We start from the raw sequence: 16,322 nt of genomic DNA on the forward strand, positions 1-16,322 counted from the left end.
CTGTTTTTTAGAATGACTGCAAAGCTTGTGTTCTGGTTTATTTCCTCCAACCTTTCTCCTTTTTCCAAAAAACAATAGGATAATTGAAGGATTTATCTGAGGAGCTACTGTTCTTGATTTTGGACACTAAAGCCAGAAAGTGCAGTACCTTGTTCTGGCTGCTGCTGAAGATGTTTACCAACATGGTGTACATTTTTTTTCTGTTTGGAAGGACTTGGCAGTTGTGCAACACTGCAGTGGAACAGCAGAAAGAGTTCAGCAGGGCTGAGGTGTTTAGATAGACACATAGGGCTGTTCATAGTTTGGTTCTGTGCAGTTTTTGTAACACATCTGGGAGCACTGTACATGGCTAGCTGCTGACCTAAATATTGCCAATGAGTCTGGGTTTAAGGTTCTGTCTGTTCAATACTAATTTCATATCTGTACAATTTCTTCCTTATAGATCGGTTCTTCTTGGGTCTAGAGGGCTTGATATATCCCACATTTCTCAGCGACTTGAGAGTCTAAGTGCAGCCACTACATTTGAGCCTCTTGAACCTGTGAAGGACACTGACATCCAGGTAGGGACGTTTCTGACATGTGAATTACACTGCCCTTGCCAGTGCCATTCCTGTTTTGTGATTCAGAGCTGTTATAAGGCTTCTGTGGAGATGGTCTTGCCCTCTGTTTAATTCACTGGCTAGAGGAGAGATGCTGCTTTCAATGCTGAAAGATGTTTGAGTTAGCCATGAGAAGCAGCACTAAGTACCAAGGTACCAGAAGTACTTTAAGTTCCAAATTCTTGCTGAAGTCAAGAGGAACTAGGTACATATACTTACTCCCTTCGTGGACCTGTCTTTGTTGGCTTTGCAAGCCTAAATTGCCCAGGGATACCTGTCTCATAGTTCTGAAACCTTTTTTTATGTCTAATTGGAAAAACACATGTGGAACCACTTTTGAGGCAATTTTGAAGTGTTGGAATAGTGGGCATTTAAGTCAACAAGCAAAAGAGGTGAGTATAGCTTTTTTCTTTCACTGTATCTCAGATGTCATAACCTTGTCTTGGTGGTAGACTGAATTTGCTGTGGTTCAAATGCTTTACCAGATGATTTTATCTTGTAAAGTTTCCTGTAAATTTTCCCTGGGTGTCTTAGAAATTGTGACCCATCTAGTTTTGCTTTCTGATCATTGCCTGCCCTCGTAGAATATCTTCATGATGAAACCTGCAATATTCATTACTCGGTTAAGAGCTGGTAATGGAATTGGTGTTGTGGGTTGCATTGAAGGTAACAGTCTGAATTACTGGTTAATCATGTTGAAGCTTGTTTTTTCTCTCCATTCTGGCAGATGGCTCACCTAGGAGGGTCAAAAGAGTTGTAAGCTCTTCTTTCTTGTTTTGCCAAACTACCTAAGTTCAGGAGGGGAAGGGAGGCATGTGAAATTACTCCATTTTATCTAATGTACGTTTTATTTTAGCATTTGGTGCCATCCATTTTGGATGGAGGGCTCTTAGTTTAATCTCATGTTAGTGTTAGGAGCCCTGTGGTCTCCTATCTTCAGGCAGACTTATTTAACCCCAGTTTTCTAAGGCTTCTCTTTTACTAAAGATTAGTGCTCTCTGGAGACTTTATCTATTGCCTGATCATAGAGTGAGAGCTTTAAACCACTGGCATTGTTCACTTGCTGTAGTTTCTCATTTTATCCCTTTGTTCCAATTTCTGATGTTGTTGTCTTTCTAATCAGTGATGTTAAACTTGGTACATGTCTTTCTTGACCTCATTCTGTCGAGATTTTTTTTTTCAGCAACTCTTGCCTCTTTTTTCTTTTTTTCCTTTTTTTTTCTCCTTAGGTTTATTACTGGTGTTAATTCTTTGATTTCTACTGTTTTTCCTTTCTGCTGTAAGAAGAATCTTAGTGTAGATTCTCAGGCTCAGAAGCAGTAGAGCGCTTGACTCTTTGGAGCTGAGATTTGTGACATATGAGAAAATGAATATGATTGCATAATAATTGCATTTTATATTATTGCCGGTTACCTAACTAAAGTGTGGAGATTTTTTTCTTTCTTAATTATACCAGATCTTATTTGAAATGGTGATTCTGGTATAATCTGGTGGTGATCTTGGTATGTTTTCTTGTCTCCAGTACCTTTTTTAAATCACTTGTCAATATTTGAATGTATCCTCCTGTTCAGGAAAAGCTCCAAATATAACGTAAAACCAGTGGTTAATTGCAAATCAATGTGTTTAAATGGCCAGTTCAGCCAATGAGATTCAGCCCTTTCTTCAGGAAAACAGCTAAAAAGTACAAATGAGAAACAGGATTAAAATCAATCATTTAAATCAAAGTTCCCCGTTTGCTGTTTTTAATCATGATTAACACTAGTGATTTAATCACTGATCACTTTAACAACTCATCTCTGAGGCCTAGTACTTGTGTGCTTTGAATCTTAAAGTTTTGTTTCAGGCCATGTGCGGAAAACATTCATAGTCAGTTGCTAAAAGTGATTTGCAGGGGGAAGCATGGCAAGGGACTCCACTTTAGATCATCTTGGAGGCAGGTGAGCAAAGTGTCAGTTTTAAATGCTTTGTCTATGCTTGTTTTTGCAGTTAACAGGGTGCAAGGATTTTATGTTGTCTTGCAGAACATCATCCTCTGTTCTGAGGATATTTGCAGTCACATCTCAAGCTGTCTGGCTGGTGTCAGCTGTGGTCTGTACCTGAAAGTTACTTGCTTAGAATATGGACAAGTCTCTGTACCCATCTGTAGGTTCTGGTATGCAGTCATCAACAGTTTTAGAATAGTTTTTATTAAGTTTTTGTTAGTTATGTAAGAGGACCTTTGTGTTACACACTGCTGATAGCCCTCTAATTACCTCTATTAATCAGGAAGGTCTTAAAATTATTTGATGCCTTAGATAAAGATGTGCTACAAAAGTTTCTATGTTATTTTTTTTATACCTCCTGATGATTGTTGGGATTTGTTTTCCTTGTTCCTAGATAGATTAATAAGGCTTTTTCAGATGTGTTGTGTTTGTTTTGGGCCAGATGAAGCTGTCCCTGTGCACTGTGTAGAATCCTTCCTCCATAAGGTATTCCCATTTTATCTGGAAGGCAGTGTGCAGAGTTATATGAGGGAGGGGTCTGTTTTATTTCTTTACAGGACTTTGCTGTTTCTCTGCTGCTACTCTGTATTTACACAGGCATACTGTTAAACTTTAATTCTGTGGATTGGGAAGGCCTGTTCTGTTCTACATCAAGCCCTCAGCCTGTGCCTTCTGATATTACCATTACTCCTTAATGAGCAAAAATTTCTTCACATATTCTTAATGAACTTGGTTCACACTTTATCACCAGTGTTGTAGACTCAACTATCCTTTCTCAGACCTGTCTTTTCCTGATGCTCAACACAGACTCACAGCCCTGCGGTTTGCAGCAAGTTTATTTAGCCTTAAATGCCATCTGAAACTTAATTGTCATTTGTAGATTCTTTAACACTTGAATTATTCTTGTCTGTGTGCTTCCTCATGTATGTCCCTTAAGCTTCAGTTTGAGCATGTATTGGTTCATAAATACTTTACAGCATCATTTGCCAAAGATACTGAAACTTTTTTGAGGTAAGCACCTGAGACTGCAGCGCGGTGCCCTTTTCCCTCTGAAGCGGCGGTGGGACTGCATTGGCGCAGCCTCTGTGCACCACAACGCAGGAGAAGGTGGTGAATATGGGCACTTGTGCCAGAGGCACAGACCTAATGCACAGCTTTGCTGACTGTTGCAGTTGTGTGAAGGCTACAAATATGATTAAATCTTTATTGTATGAATTTTAGGGTTCTGCTGACTTTTAAATTCTATCAAAGCTCTTACAGCATGAAAATACTCATGACTTCCTGCCATGTGTTCCCACATCATTCCTTTGCATCTAGAGATTTCTCTGGCAGTTTGCTTAAGCTCTTCCTGCATTCTTACTTCAAGCATTTATTTATTGTCTCTGTTCCTTCTTCCAGTGCAGTCTGTTCTAGCAGCCTGTGGGAGGCCAGCACAGAGAGATATGTTGGAATCTAATCTCTCAAATGATGGCAATCAGCACTGCAAAAGGAGAATGCCAGGAAATGTCCTATTTCTTATAGAGAGAGTAAAACACAGCAAGAAAAATCAGAGGGGAGCATCCTAGGGCATGAAGTTCCAGGATGCTGGTGCAAGACATTCAGAAAGTGTTAAGAGAATCTAGGAATTCACCTTAATAGAAGTTTCAGCTTGGGTTAATAAGCAGGAGGGATTTTTCTGTACAGAACCTCTTTAAATGGTACTCTATAGTGCTGACTAAAAAGTGCACCAAATTGCAGCTCAATTAATTATCTGAATTATTTATCAGTTGTAAAATGTAGATTGCTTGCACATAAAAGGGTTGTGAGTCCAGGAAATGTCTCCCACTAGAGCAGTAGGCTGGGAAGATTATGTAAAAGATTCTAGGCTTGCCATTAAATTATAGGAATTTGTATTTTTCCTCTCTCATTTCAAAGTTTGTGTTATTAAATTGCATGCAGAACAGCAAACGCTTCTTGCAGTAAATCCATTTTATAGTAATTCTTATGTCAGGAAAAATCACGAATTTTCTAAATTGTCAAAATCCTTTTGTAAAAAAAATTTTGTAAAAATCTTTTTGAAATTGAATGTGTTAGTCAAGTGATTCTTGATCTCATATTTAGCACGTATTTATGTGCTTAGGTCTTTTTGTTTGTTTCTTTTTGGCTTTTAAAAATCCAAGGTAAGGCTTGATCATGCAAATCTGCATCCCAAAGATGGGGTATGTGCATATAAACATAACACTGACATTCTGTTCAGAAAAGGTATTTCTTCACTCTTCCAATGATGCAAGCTATGATGTCCTCTTCTAATGAACACTGTCATAGCAGATCCTCTCTCAGGTCACAGTAATGGCAGCCAGAGGAGGAATTACTCCAAGACTGTGGGAAGGCTGTGCTATTGTAACATGTGAGGTGGGACCTGGCCCCTGCACTTGGGCTGTTTGGTTTATGTATGGAGGTCAGAGAGAGATTCAGTGCTGCTCTGTCAAACTGATTTTTGGGGTATCAGGTAGGAGTTAGTTGCCAGATCAAGGCCTGATTTATTCCTACTAAATTTGTTTGACTGGTTACAGTGTTATGCTTTACTGTGGGCTTTGTGTTTTGAACATGTCACTTGGCTTGATCCTAGATTTAGTCCCCTGTATGCTTGTTTTGAAAAAATCTAAGCCCAAAGTCATGGTGGTAATTTAAAAAAATGGTTTTGCTCTCATTTTTCAGGCTCAGTCCAGCTCTGTGCAGATTTGTGCAATGAATGCTAGAAGCGGGCACAAGCTCTCTTTGTGTGCATTGCTTATCTGTTTAGAAAGTTTGAGGTGAAGGCCCAGCTTCATTACACTGAAGGAAAATTTTGTTGAATTCTCATTTGTACAGGTTTCACCTTGGCCTTCTGATTCAGGCATAACTGAAATGAAAGGTTGCGTACTAGGGTTTGGTTTTGATTCCTGGGCATGGATATTCAGAGTATTGACTGAGTGGCTCTCTGGAGGTCCAGATACAGAAATAAGAGCTTTTATCTAAATGAGGGCAGAGGGTTAGACTGAAATCTCTCCAAGTGGCAAGAGAGACAGACTGAAATTAAGTATCTGGGATATTTTGAAGCGTTTCAAAGTGCTGTAAATAGGTTTTGTATCAAAGGTAGCTTTGACTTCTAGTTTAGTGTTGGTAGAATCTGGGTCCCAGGATGCTGTCCCCAGCCCTGTACATTCTGTGTGTGTGCGTATTTATGTGTATGACTCGTAATTTAAAAATTCTTACTCTGACATCAGGTGCTGGAAGAGTGCATTATTCAACAATTGAGCTCTTATTGCTATTTTATGTTACCATTTGTGATATACTTTGTGGTATCTGCTAGAATAATACCAAAGCCTGTGGTAATCTACTAGAGTGTAACTAAAATCAGAGTTTATAAATGGAAATGCTGACACAACCTTAAAGGGCCAACCTCAAGTGCTGTTCACCATCCATTGTTTGCATTAGCTTAGCCTGAAAACGCATTTTTCCTTTTGCAGATTTTGTCCTTTCTCATTTGCCAAACATTGATTTCTCCCCCCGCCCCCAAGTCCTTCAGTTCTAATGGAGCTTGAAATTAAGGTGGCTTTATTTTTCTGTCGCTTCCTTGTTCACCCTAATCGATGATGCCAGCACAGCTGTGGGGACCTTTAACCATTGCAGAGCCATGATGCTGAATGCAAGAGGACAACCTTTGACCTTGGTTTTTTTGGGGTTGGCCATTAGCTGTTGGTTTCTTTGCATTGCTGCAGTCCAAATGAAAAATACTATTTGTGGTCATAGTTGGGAATTTTTCAAAAACTGTAGAAATGTTTGGCTCCAGAAATACCTCTCTTCAAAGGTTCTTAGAAGTTGTTTTTTTGTCCTCCCTTTTCTAGTGCATGCTAATATCAAACCCTGCTGTCTTCTTTGCCTAGGTTGTCTCACTGATTGCATTCAGGATTTGAGCCTTAATGTACACATTCAGGCATGTAAATCAAGAATATAAATATCCTGGTAATTAAATGTGGCCAGAGGCAGTTTGCACACAATTGAAGAAAGCAGTGGTGGGGAATGAATTAGTATTTCGACATGCAGCAAATGGAGCTAAGGGATGTGGACCTTGGAAATATAAATTACAGAAACTTCCTCAGCTCATCTCTGATGTGTTTGATGTCTCCTTCTTCTAAGTAATGTGTAACAATTTTACATAAACTGCAGCCTGCCTGTGCTCTCTCCTGGGTGATGAGGCTTGCAGGGCCTTGGGCAGCTCACAGTCCTGGCAAAGCAGCCAAGGGATCAGTGGCCTGTCTGCCACCTTCCTGACACTGACAGTCTCCCAGGGCCCTGAATGGACAGGCTGGCCCAGAGCCTCCCAAGGCCTGTGCTGATTAAAGGATGCCCTGGAAAGTACCAGGGTGTGTGTAGATTGGGATGGGACTAGGATTTAAGAGTGTAGGCTTCTCTGTTTCATAGCCAGCATGGGGTTTTGGGGTCTGTTTTGGTTTTAAGTTAAAAGAAATAAAACCCAACAAAACCAAAACGCCCCCCTCTTTTTGGCATCAGGTAGGTGAGTGAATAACTATAGAAAAAAAAAAAGGAGGAAAGGAAGAAAAAAAAAAAGCCCAAAATCTTGGGAATTTTTTTTTTTTTGCTTCTCACTTTTTCCTTCCTGTTTGTAATTTACATCTAAGCAGCAATTTTCTCTAGTTTTCATTGCTGCTTTAGTGGCATGGTTTAGTGCAGTTTTAAATTACCCTGGCCTTATTAACCTTGAAAACAAACATGCACACCCCCAAAAAACCAACACTGTGGTACCTTTAATGTAGAATACTCAGGTGTTTCATTAGTTGGCCATATTACAGTCATTCACTAAATCCTCTGATACTGAATTATTTTAAATTTCATTTGTTTGCTTGGTTGCATGCTAATTGGAGTAATTATGTGGTGATTTTCCAGTTCATCATGGTTCTGATCATGAATTCCTAACCCTAAGGGTTGGGAACAGGGAGAGAAGATACCTGATCTGCCTTTCTCTTTCATCATGGGTAAATAAGAGGGTATGAAAGATATTTCAGAACTTTATGCTAATGCAAGGTCATGAGATGGAAAATTTGGGAGCTCTTGTTCTAGTAGCTGTATTTATTGATCTATTTAAATTCTGCTATGTCCTGGCACATTTCACATTTCCTGTCTGCTTAATCCAGATATGTTCTTTGCATCTCAAATCAGGACAACTGTAGACTTCTAATAAATGTTTTTGTAATAGATATTTCAAACATCTTAAAACATACCAGATGTTGAATCATAATTCTTGACTTCATTTCCCCTCCGCTGTTTTTCTTCTTTTGCTATGTAGCTCTGTCCTTGTTGGAAAATGGTTCCAATTTCTAATTGAATGTTAACTCGTATTCCTATGAAGGAGCAAATACAGAATAAAAGGCAGTTTGGAAATCACATATCCAAAATGCAGCCTCTCCTGTGCTGAGGTGTAGACATCTCTGCTTCTCTTGGTAGCAGTGCAGGATCCTTTCATAGCTGAAACTCAGGAGCAAACCTGGATGTGAGGATCTCAGCCAGACTTTCCCCAAGACCCTGCTTGTAGCAATGTTACTATTGCAAGAAGTACTGTGGGATCATTAATGACTTTCAGGATCTGTGTTGCATCTGACCAGGAGGACATAATTTCTGGCAATGTGGTACCTCTTAGTGTCACGCTGTCCCATTAATTTAGTGCTCGCTGAGGTCTTGTATTGACTACTGACCTAGACAGTGTGTGCTCAGCATGTGCAAATGAACTGTTGGAATTGGTGTTTTCATGGTGCTGGAAAAATTTAGTAGAATGGTTTCATCTCTGCGTTTATACGGATCGGTGAGAAGAAACAATGCTGAGATGCAACCTGGCAATTTGCCTCCTCCACATACCATGTGATAGAGCACTTACTTGGATCAAAGAAATTGTTTTATTTTTTTATTTGAGGCACAAATGTAGCTTTTGCAAAGCACAACTCCTGTTTTGTTTTGTAACATTTTCTTAACCGTTACAGATAAAGCATAGACCTTATAGGAGAGGATTTGGAGTTTTCCAGTAGCTTGATTATAGCTCTGAAATAAGTTTGCAGGGCTGTGCTGGAATTTGACAGTGGAACTGATTATACACAGAAGTAAACCCAGTTCATCTATGTTGCATATAAGGGGGAAAATATTTGTCAAAAATGAACAAGAAGGTAAATGAGATTTCTAATAAATGAACAGCATTTTGTATAGTAGCTGTGTAAGACCATAATTTGGAGGGGGGGTTATTATTTTTTACATATTTATTTTTAAAGTAATCCAGTTTTCTCAGTGGACCTTGGAATGACCTTCTAGTGCCTCTGGAAATTGGAAATGGAAGCTCTTGGCTTTGGGAAGCCCTTCTCACAGCCATTCAGAGGTGTTGTTGAGGGGACTACTCACAGATGGCAGAAACTTTCAGTCCCAGTATTGCAGTGGGTTAATGGAGCTAAGCCATAGGTGTGGGATCAAAAAATTAACATTTACCTATTTAAATCACTATGGCTCTGTAGCTCTTCTGAAAAAGAGTATAGAAATTTTCCCAACTACAGTAGGAAAAAAAGAATTCTGATCTTCAGCAAACTTGTCTGAAATGAGACAGCGGGGCTTGGAGCTGATCTGAAAGAGAGGTGAATTTGTTACCTTTCTCCTGAGCTATTGTTTTTGTGGGTTTTTTTGCTAGTCTTTATTACATCAGCATTGTCTTGACCATTTTCCTTGACTAATCCCTCATGGTGCTGTGAGCAAATCACTCTTCCACAAGGGAAATCTGTAATGTGAGCAGGCCAGACTCTCTTGCTGAACTCCTGTGGTCACAAACAGCATAAAACTCTGGACGCTGTTTTCAGTGAGGCAGTTCATCAAATTTATTAAGAAAAGCAGCAGCTGCTGCAGCTCTCAACTCTCCCTCCCCTCCTCTCAAGCACCCCTCATTTACTCAAGCCTCTTGAAAGTGTTACTCGGCTGATGAATTCTACTGGGGTTTATTACTAAACCACTTGCGTAATTTAGCGCTCTGGGAAAGGCCACAGGTGTATTGTTGTGCATGCCCTCCTCTTCCCCATTGTAATTAGTCAGTTTGACTCCACATCCAAAATCTTAATCCTAGGCATTATTAAGCTTTGGTTTAAAACAGTCACTAACTAAGAAGTGTGTCAACTGTTTATCAATGACTGGGCATCAAATGGTGGATGTACTTAAGCTTCCCCATGCAAAACAGCAGCCTGAAAATTTGGCAGTTTGTGGAAGAAATGTTTGGGTTGTGTGCAGGGATGTTTTTTAACTTTCCTTTTTGAAGTCAAAATGAAATTCTTATTCCTGCCAAGATATGTTCCTGAAAGAAAGTTGCAGGCTTCTGAGGTAGAACTAAGGATACATGCATTTGTTTCGCTCATTTAGATTTTTGGCACAACTTCTGTTCTCACTGTCTCCTGTTTTCTTTCCTATCCTTTACTTCTCATCTTTCTTCCACTCTCTTTTTTTTTTTCTGACTCCAGTTGTATTAATTCCCTTTGCTTTTCTACTCTTCGTGTATTACCTCCTCCCCACACTTTACTGAAGTCTGCTTTGACACTATTTTGGGTGCAAAAGAGTTTTTTGTTTACTTTGAGCTAAAAAATTAAACTGCTCAAACAAAAAGCAGTTACTGTGAGATGTCTCATTGGTCTTCCACACATGTGGAAATGACTGAAAGAAGCTTAGGGAGATGAGTTGGAAATTTTCTATACTATTCCATTATTTGTATCCCAGTAAGCATGCAAGATACATGGTACTTCCACCAAAAGTACCGAAATGTTTATGCAGCATTGTGAGCCACAGTTAACAGATAATTTTTAAACTTAATTGGAACAGCATGCTTAATTGTTGCTTGATAAAAATGGCTCGAGAAGGTTGGAGAGATTTAGTTTTAAAATAACTTTACAGAGGAATGAAACATCATGTTGCTAGGTGGTGTGACTGCAGTGGAAGTCTCTGGACTGTACTTTTCAAGCACCAATTTTTGGATTATGTGTTATCTTCAGTGTCTACTGTGGGATGGAGGTGGGAAAGGGGAGAGCGGTTTTGTCACGTGGTATTTTTGAGGGAGCAAAGGGAAGGTTTGCCAGTGCCACTCAAGTGCTGTTCAAAGGCGGATGAATGAGGAAAGGCAGTGGTAAACACCTCAACGCTTATTTTCAGTTTCAGCAGCTTTATTAAACCTTTCTGAATCCTTCAGTTGGCTATCCTAGGCTTGATTCAGGGATATGGGATTAGCTGATACTAAAGTTGTCATAGTTGATTTCTTAGATTGCATTTGGGACACATCTGTTTGGTTGCCTTTACATGCTTACAGTCAGCACCGATAACTCGGAGGAGAAACACAACAATGTTCATGAGGATATCTACTTGCTTTATTAGGCTTCACCTTGTTCCCTAGTGGTTAGAGACTGGTTATCCTGAAGCATGAGGAATAATATTTCTTTCCACAATTTCAGTGTTAAGCTCCGCTCTAGGTACTGTCAATATCCATATACGTACTGAGTTGGTTTTTAATCCCATTATGGTTTTGGCCTTGCCATCTTCCTGTGGCAGTAAATTCTGCAATCCAATTACAGATTATGTTAAAATTTATTTCCTTTTATTGGTTTTGAGCTTGGCATCATTTATACAGACATTGTTTCCTTTTTGTTCAGACCTGTACGAACTGGATTTCAAGTTCTGCCCTTTCTAGAACACTTGTTTCTCTTAAAGTACCAGCTCTTATTTGGTTCCTTTTTTTAATGTTATTCATCCCAAAAGTGTTCCCAGACCATGTCATATGCTTTTGACAATTCCCCGAGTGTGTCCTGCAGTTTCTCTTTTGAGGGTGTCTGTCCAGCTTACACAATGTTGTTGATAACAGCAGTTTGTTTGGTTTTTCTGATAATGTTTGGCATAGCCAAACTCAGCGTGAAAGGCAGAAGTAGTAATCTGTGAAGGATTTGATTTTAATCTCAGATAAATAGGAGTGTATAGGTGAGAATACTGTACAGTATCATGACAAATCCATATCTGTAAACACAAGTCAGTAGGATTCTTTGGGCCAGATTCTAATGTATGAGAAAAGAATTTTCTGAAGAGAATAGGAGGAAATGCAGAGGGGAAAAACCAAACCACATTTCAAATAGATGATAAAACCTGTGTGTTATCTCCAGATTCTCTGAGCAGTAATTGATTTTGCCTGCTATGGTTACCATACAGCAACTCTGAAACATTCATTATTTCTTTCCTGCCCCAAGGCTTGTAGCAGAAAATGGCATATTTAAATCTTTTTACTCTGTCTGTTAAGTAGATACAAAAACTTGAAGGTTTTAATGAATGTGAAATAAGTGCTAATGCAGTAGTCAAAAGACTCGCCATTGTTTTGACTAAATGAGACCGTGACCATCTTTAGGTCCTAGTGAAAGCTAAATGCTGGAAGTTGGATACAGTGATCCATCTCACTGTGGAAATTACACATTTGGTTTGTTTGTTTTAATTTGTTTTTCGTAGAGCTAACCCTGCTGTATTTCTTTTAGTCCCCCTCTATCTTGATTTAATTTTTCCAAGGTTAAAAATGGCTTATCCAGAAAATTTGCAGCTCGTTGCTAATGGTAAGAATCTTGATTACTCAACAGATACAGTGAATCAATATCACTTCTCTTATTTTTGTTTTGCTGTTTGACTTGAGGTTAATGTTTTGGCTTCATGTTTCCCAGTAAGATGAAGTGCATGACATTGCTGTGCATAATTAGCTAAAGTTATGCTAAATGTTTTGTTGTTTGTCTGAGGTTTCGTACTCTTAGATGCCTTATTCTCTACTTTTTCTAATGCCCTCTTGATTTTTTCTTTTCCTCTTCTGAGGAAAACTATGGTTTTGTTTTTTGGGGTTTTTTTTAAGTGAATTATGAAAATAAGCACTCAAGGTGGCCACCTCCTCTGGCTTGTTGCTGGAGGCAGGGGGAGGGAATCTGAGCTGGGAATGATTCCCATCTAGTAGTGTGAAATCTTTGGCTGAGAGTTGATGGTAAGTTGTCACACAGTTATATCCTTGTTAGTCACTATAGCAGAATTGTTAGCTCTTCCTTTTTCCTTATTTCCTCTGAGTTACTGTATTTCCTTTTGCCTTGCTTTGGTGCTTTCTCTCAGAGGAGTCTCTCCAGCGTGTAAGGGGTGTTACACTGTGTCTCTTGAAAGCTGTCAGAAGGCAGCTGGGAATCTCCAGGCCTTCCTGCCCCCTGGTGTATGCTGGGTCCACCAGTCAGCGGGACAATTCTCGGTGTTAAAAGAGTCTGGGGCTTGTTTTTGAAGGCTGGATAGTTCTTGCTGATATTTAGGGATGCTGGATTTGGGGAGGAAACATTATTTAGGAGTCCATCTATCCCCCAGAATGCCAGAAATTGAATGCCTTTTGCAAAGCATCAGTAGGAAAAGAGAAGCAAGTCTTGCTCATCAGTCAGAAGTTATTCCTATAATAAATACCCAAAGCTAAACTTTGAGAAATAACATTCTTCTGCAGCAGAATAGCAGAACAGATCTCCTTCCTGCAGGGGGTTGAATCTGCAGTGTGTCTTAAAGGGCAGGATTTAGTTGTTTGTCTCAACTAGATCTGTCTTCTCTTGGTTGTAAGTTTGCTCTGTTTCTCTTAGAAATTTTCTTCCTCAAACTCTTCGATATGCATTGCCCCTGAAGAAGTGCCTGTAACATTTTGTCTGTCTGAAATGAAATACTAATTTCCAGCCAATATATTATGTATTAGCAATGCATCCTGGCAACAAATGTTGCTTGAAACCACATATTCCGAGAGGAAGGTGGGAAGCGCAATTCAAAGACTCATGTTGCAGAGACAGCTCAGCAGAACATGTTGCATGTGGGAAGTGCCCCTGTGGATCCAGAGAAGGTTCATATTGCCATCTTGGAGGAGTTTCTAAATCTTGTGATTTTATGCAGATCTCTGAGGTGGATCCTTTTGCCTTCAGCACCCCTGGTTGGTGTCATCTACAGGAAGGAACACACCTTGGTACTGGGCATTTGCAAACCAGTGTTTGTCTTGTGGCAAGCATGCTGGATGGTTATGCTCATCCAGAAAAAACAGGATTTTTTCTGATACTTTAGGTGAACCTTACCATGGAAACTTTGAAACTGGAAGGTCAGATGCTGAAGGAGGAGAAGGATGGCCACTGCTTAAAATGCAAATCACTTTTGCTGGAGCTCTTTTATATGCTGATTAATTGACTTTAAGCAGTTTATATGGGCAGAGACTTGCTGTTGCACTGCACCTGGTGCAGGAGTTATGATCTGGTTGCCCATGCCACTGCAGGCTGTGCCTTCCCATTAGTGAGGCTCTTTCTAGTGTCAAAGGTAATAGCTTGCTGATCTCATCCTTTTCCTAACTGAAGTTCCACAGTGATAAACTGAAAACTATCATGACCAGTGTCCTGTACCTCTGCTTTATGGAAAATGCATGCAGTAGACATGAAAATTGAGTATCTACCACGTGCAACTAAAGAAAAGGTCTTTTTTGTGCCTTTCACAATTTTTTTTTCAGAGAGTGTTGCCATTTGTTTTTGTAAGCTAGATGTGTAGTTAATGCACTTCATTGAGAAGCTAAGGAGTACTGTTAAAATATGTGAATTTGTGCAGGGAGAGTAGGTAGGCAGGACCTCAGAGTTTAAACAACTCCCAAGCTTATTGATTTATTTTACTCAATTTTTTTACGTCTTGCAACAACCCTTTGCTAGAGTTATAGCACTGAATCATTTGTCTTGCTGTGTAGTATTGACTAATTACTTTTTTTTAAAAAGAACTTGCAGCTTCCAGAGCAAATCAGGAATGACACCATATCAGCACCACAGGTGGCTCTTCCTCCAACAGAGAGGCTCCACGTAGTCACACAGTAATGCTGCTTAGTGTAAGGCTGCTGGCCTTGGGAAGTGCCAGATCTGAAAGGCTCAAGTCCTGGCCTTTCTAATACCGTTTGTGAAATCCGTGCAGTGCGTTAATGAACGTAGCTTTCATTTGATGGGCACAGCTTCACAGACTAAATCTTGCTTATTCCAACTGACAGTCTTAAAGCTAATTCCTTTGGACTCTTCCAGGGCCATAGTGAGTGTAAATAATTTAAGTATAGCGCTATCTTTTGAAGTGTATGAATTCAGAGCCTTTTGGTACACTGTGGTACATTCCATCAGAGTAATCTTACCTGTGGGATCATCAGAGCTTCCTTTTGCATTAATACCAAAGATTTAGTTAATTGTTACTTTTGATAGCCCAACAAAACTGAAAGAGGAAGAGCTGTCTTTTGTCCCTTGATTTTTGGGTATGGTTTGGGTCTGGATTTTTATTTGTTTGTTTTTGCTATTAATCTCTGAACAACTTGCCTAGGTGCTACTAGAAGCATCTGCTGAACAAGCTGTTGCTACCAGCAGTAGAAGCAAAACTCTGCAGGTGTCAGATGCAATGTCAGATTTCTCTGGTCGGTAGTTAATGTATTTATTACAAAAAAACCTTAGTGATTCTTAGGATGTGTTATTGAAATATCTTTTAAAATTTTTTTAACTTTATTTTCAAGGGAAACTTCATCTGCTTTGGAGCTTAGGTACATTCACAGGCCTAGGATATAGAAGCACAGGGAAATGAAGGCCGAGATAGGAGCAGGTTCATGCAAATCAGTATTGAGTGTAACTGTGGAGATCTCAGGATGGGAATCTCCAGCAGAGCTGCAATTCGATGTATTGAATTGTTAGAGTGTGCAGCCAGGTGCACATATTGTCAGTGCACATCTGCTTGGCTTCTACCTCCAGTTGCAGCAACTTCCAGCTCATTGAATGCTGGGTGGTTTAAAAGTAGGAGCTGGTTTGGGCAGCACTGGTAGTGACTGACAGTAAGGAAATGTTGCCCTACAAGATCATAACTTATATTAATGACTGGCTAAAACAATTGGGAGGTTCAACTGCACATGGAATATCAAAAGCATTTGTCCCTGGCCTTTGACTTCTTGAGATCTATATTGGGATCTAAGCAAATGTGTGTCTTCCATAGTTTGTAAGTGTCTAATGACAAATTGCATCTTACATTGTTTTATAGCACACTTTGTGAAAAAAACTGAAATGGAGCCCAAGCAATTAGCTTTTGAAGACAGAGGTTATAAATGAGATGTAAAAATGGAGAGTGTTCTGGAGTTTCAGGTTTTGGTATTTTATTTGGGTTTTTCAGGGAAACTGAGGGCGGATTTAGAACAAGAGCTCATAAAGAGCCAAGGATATAGGATTTCAGCACTTGAGATTTATCTATTTGTACTTGCTGACTGGAAGCAGCACATTCAAATCAAACCAGCAAACGGCTGTCAGATGTGTTGTGGATGAACAGGGAATGGATTTTTTTTCAGAGGTTCCACAGGGCAGAAGGAAGAAGGGAATGTCAGTGATAAACTTTGGAAGCAAGTGGCTGAAATACGTTCCAAGAGTATTTTGGAGCAGGAGTGCCAGTTTAAATATTTATGCAGTGTTTTATTGTACTGATTCAAATATTGAATAGCACCTGACCCTTGAATTTTTGGATCCTTGCCTAACTGGCACCCCCTGATCCATATATTTGCTTAGAAAATGGCCTTCTGTGGCAGCTGCTTTTCACTGCAGGAAATTGGGAAAGCTGGATTTTGATCCAGTTTTTGTCATAATTTTTATGCTTGACTTTGAGTTCAAGAAATGTCTTCCTATGCATC

At 39.6% G+C, this 16,322-nt stretch overlaps 1 protein-coding gene across 1 annotated transcript in view; it reads left to right on the forward strand.

Annotated features, from left to right (window-relative positions):
* NUP93 (nucleoporin 93) overlaps positions 1-16,322 on the forward strand; it is a gene marked incomplete at both ends in the record, with an annotated part of 72,478 nt that overhangs the window by 291 nt on the left and 55,865 nt on the right. Inside the window, one exon of the mRNA XM_082290018.1 lies at positions 443-560. Coding sequence (XP_082146144.1) covers positions 443-560 — 118 coding nt within the window. The remainder of the gene's footprint in view (positions 1-442; positions 561-16,322) is intronic.

Source organism: Coloeus monedula, assembly GCF_965178545.1.
Source record: "Coloeus monedula genome assembly, chromosome: 13".
Lineage (NCBI taxonomy): Eukaryota > Metazoa > Chordata > Aves > Passeriformes > Corvidae > Coloeus > Coloeus monedula.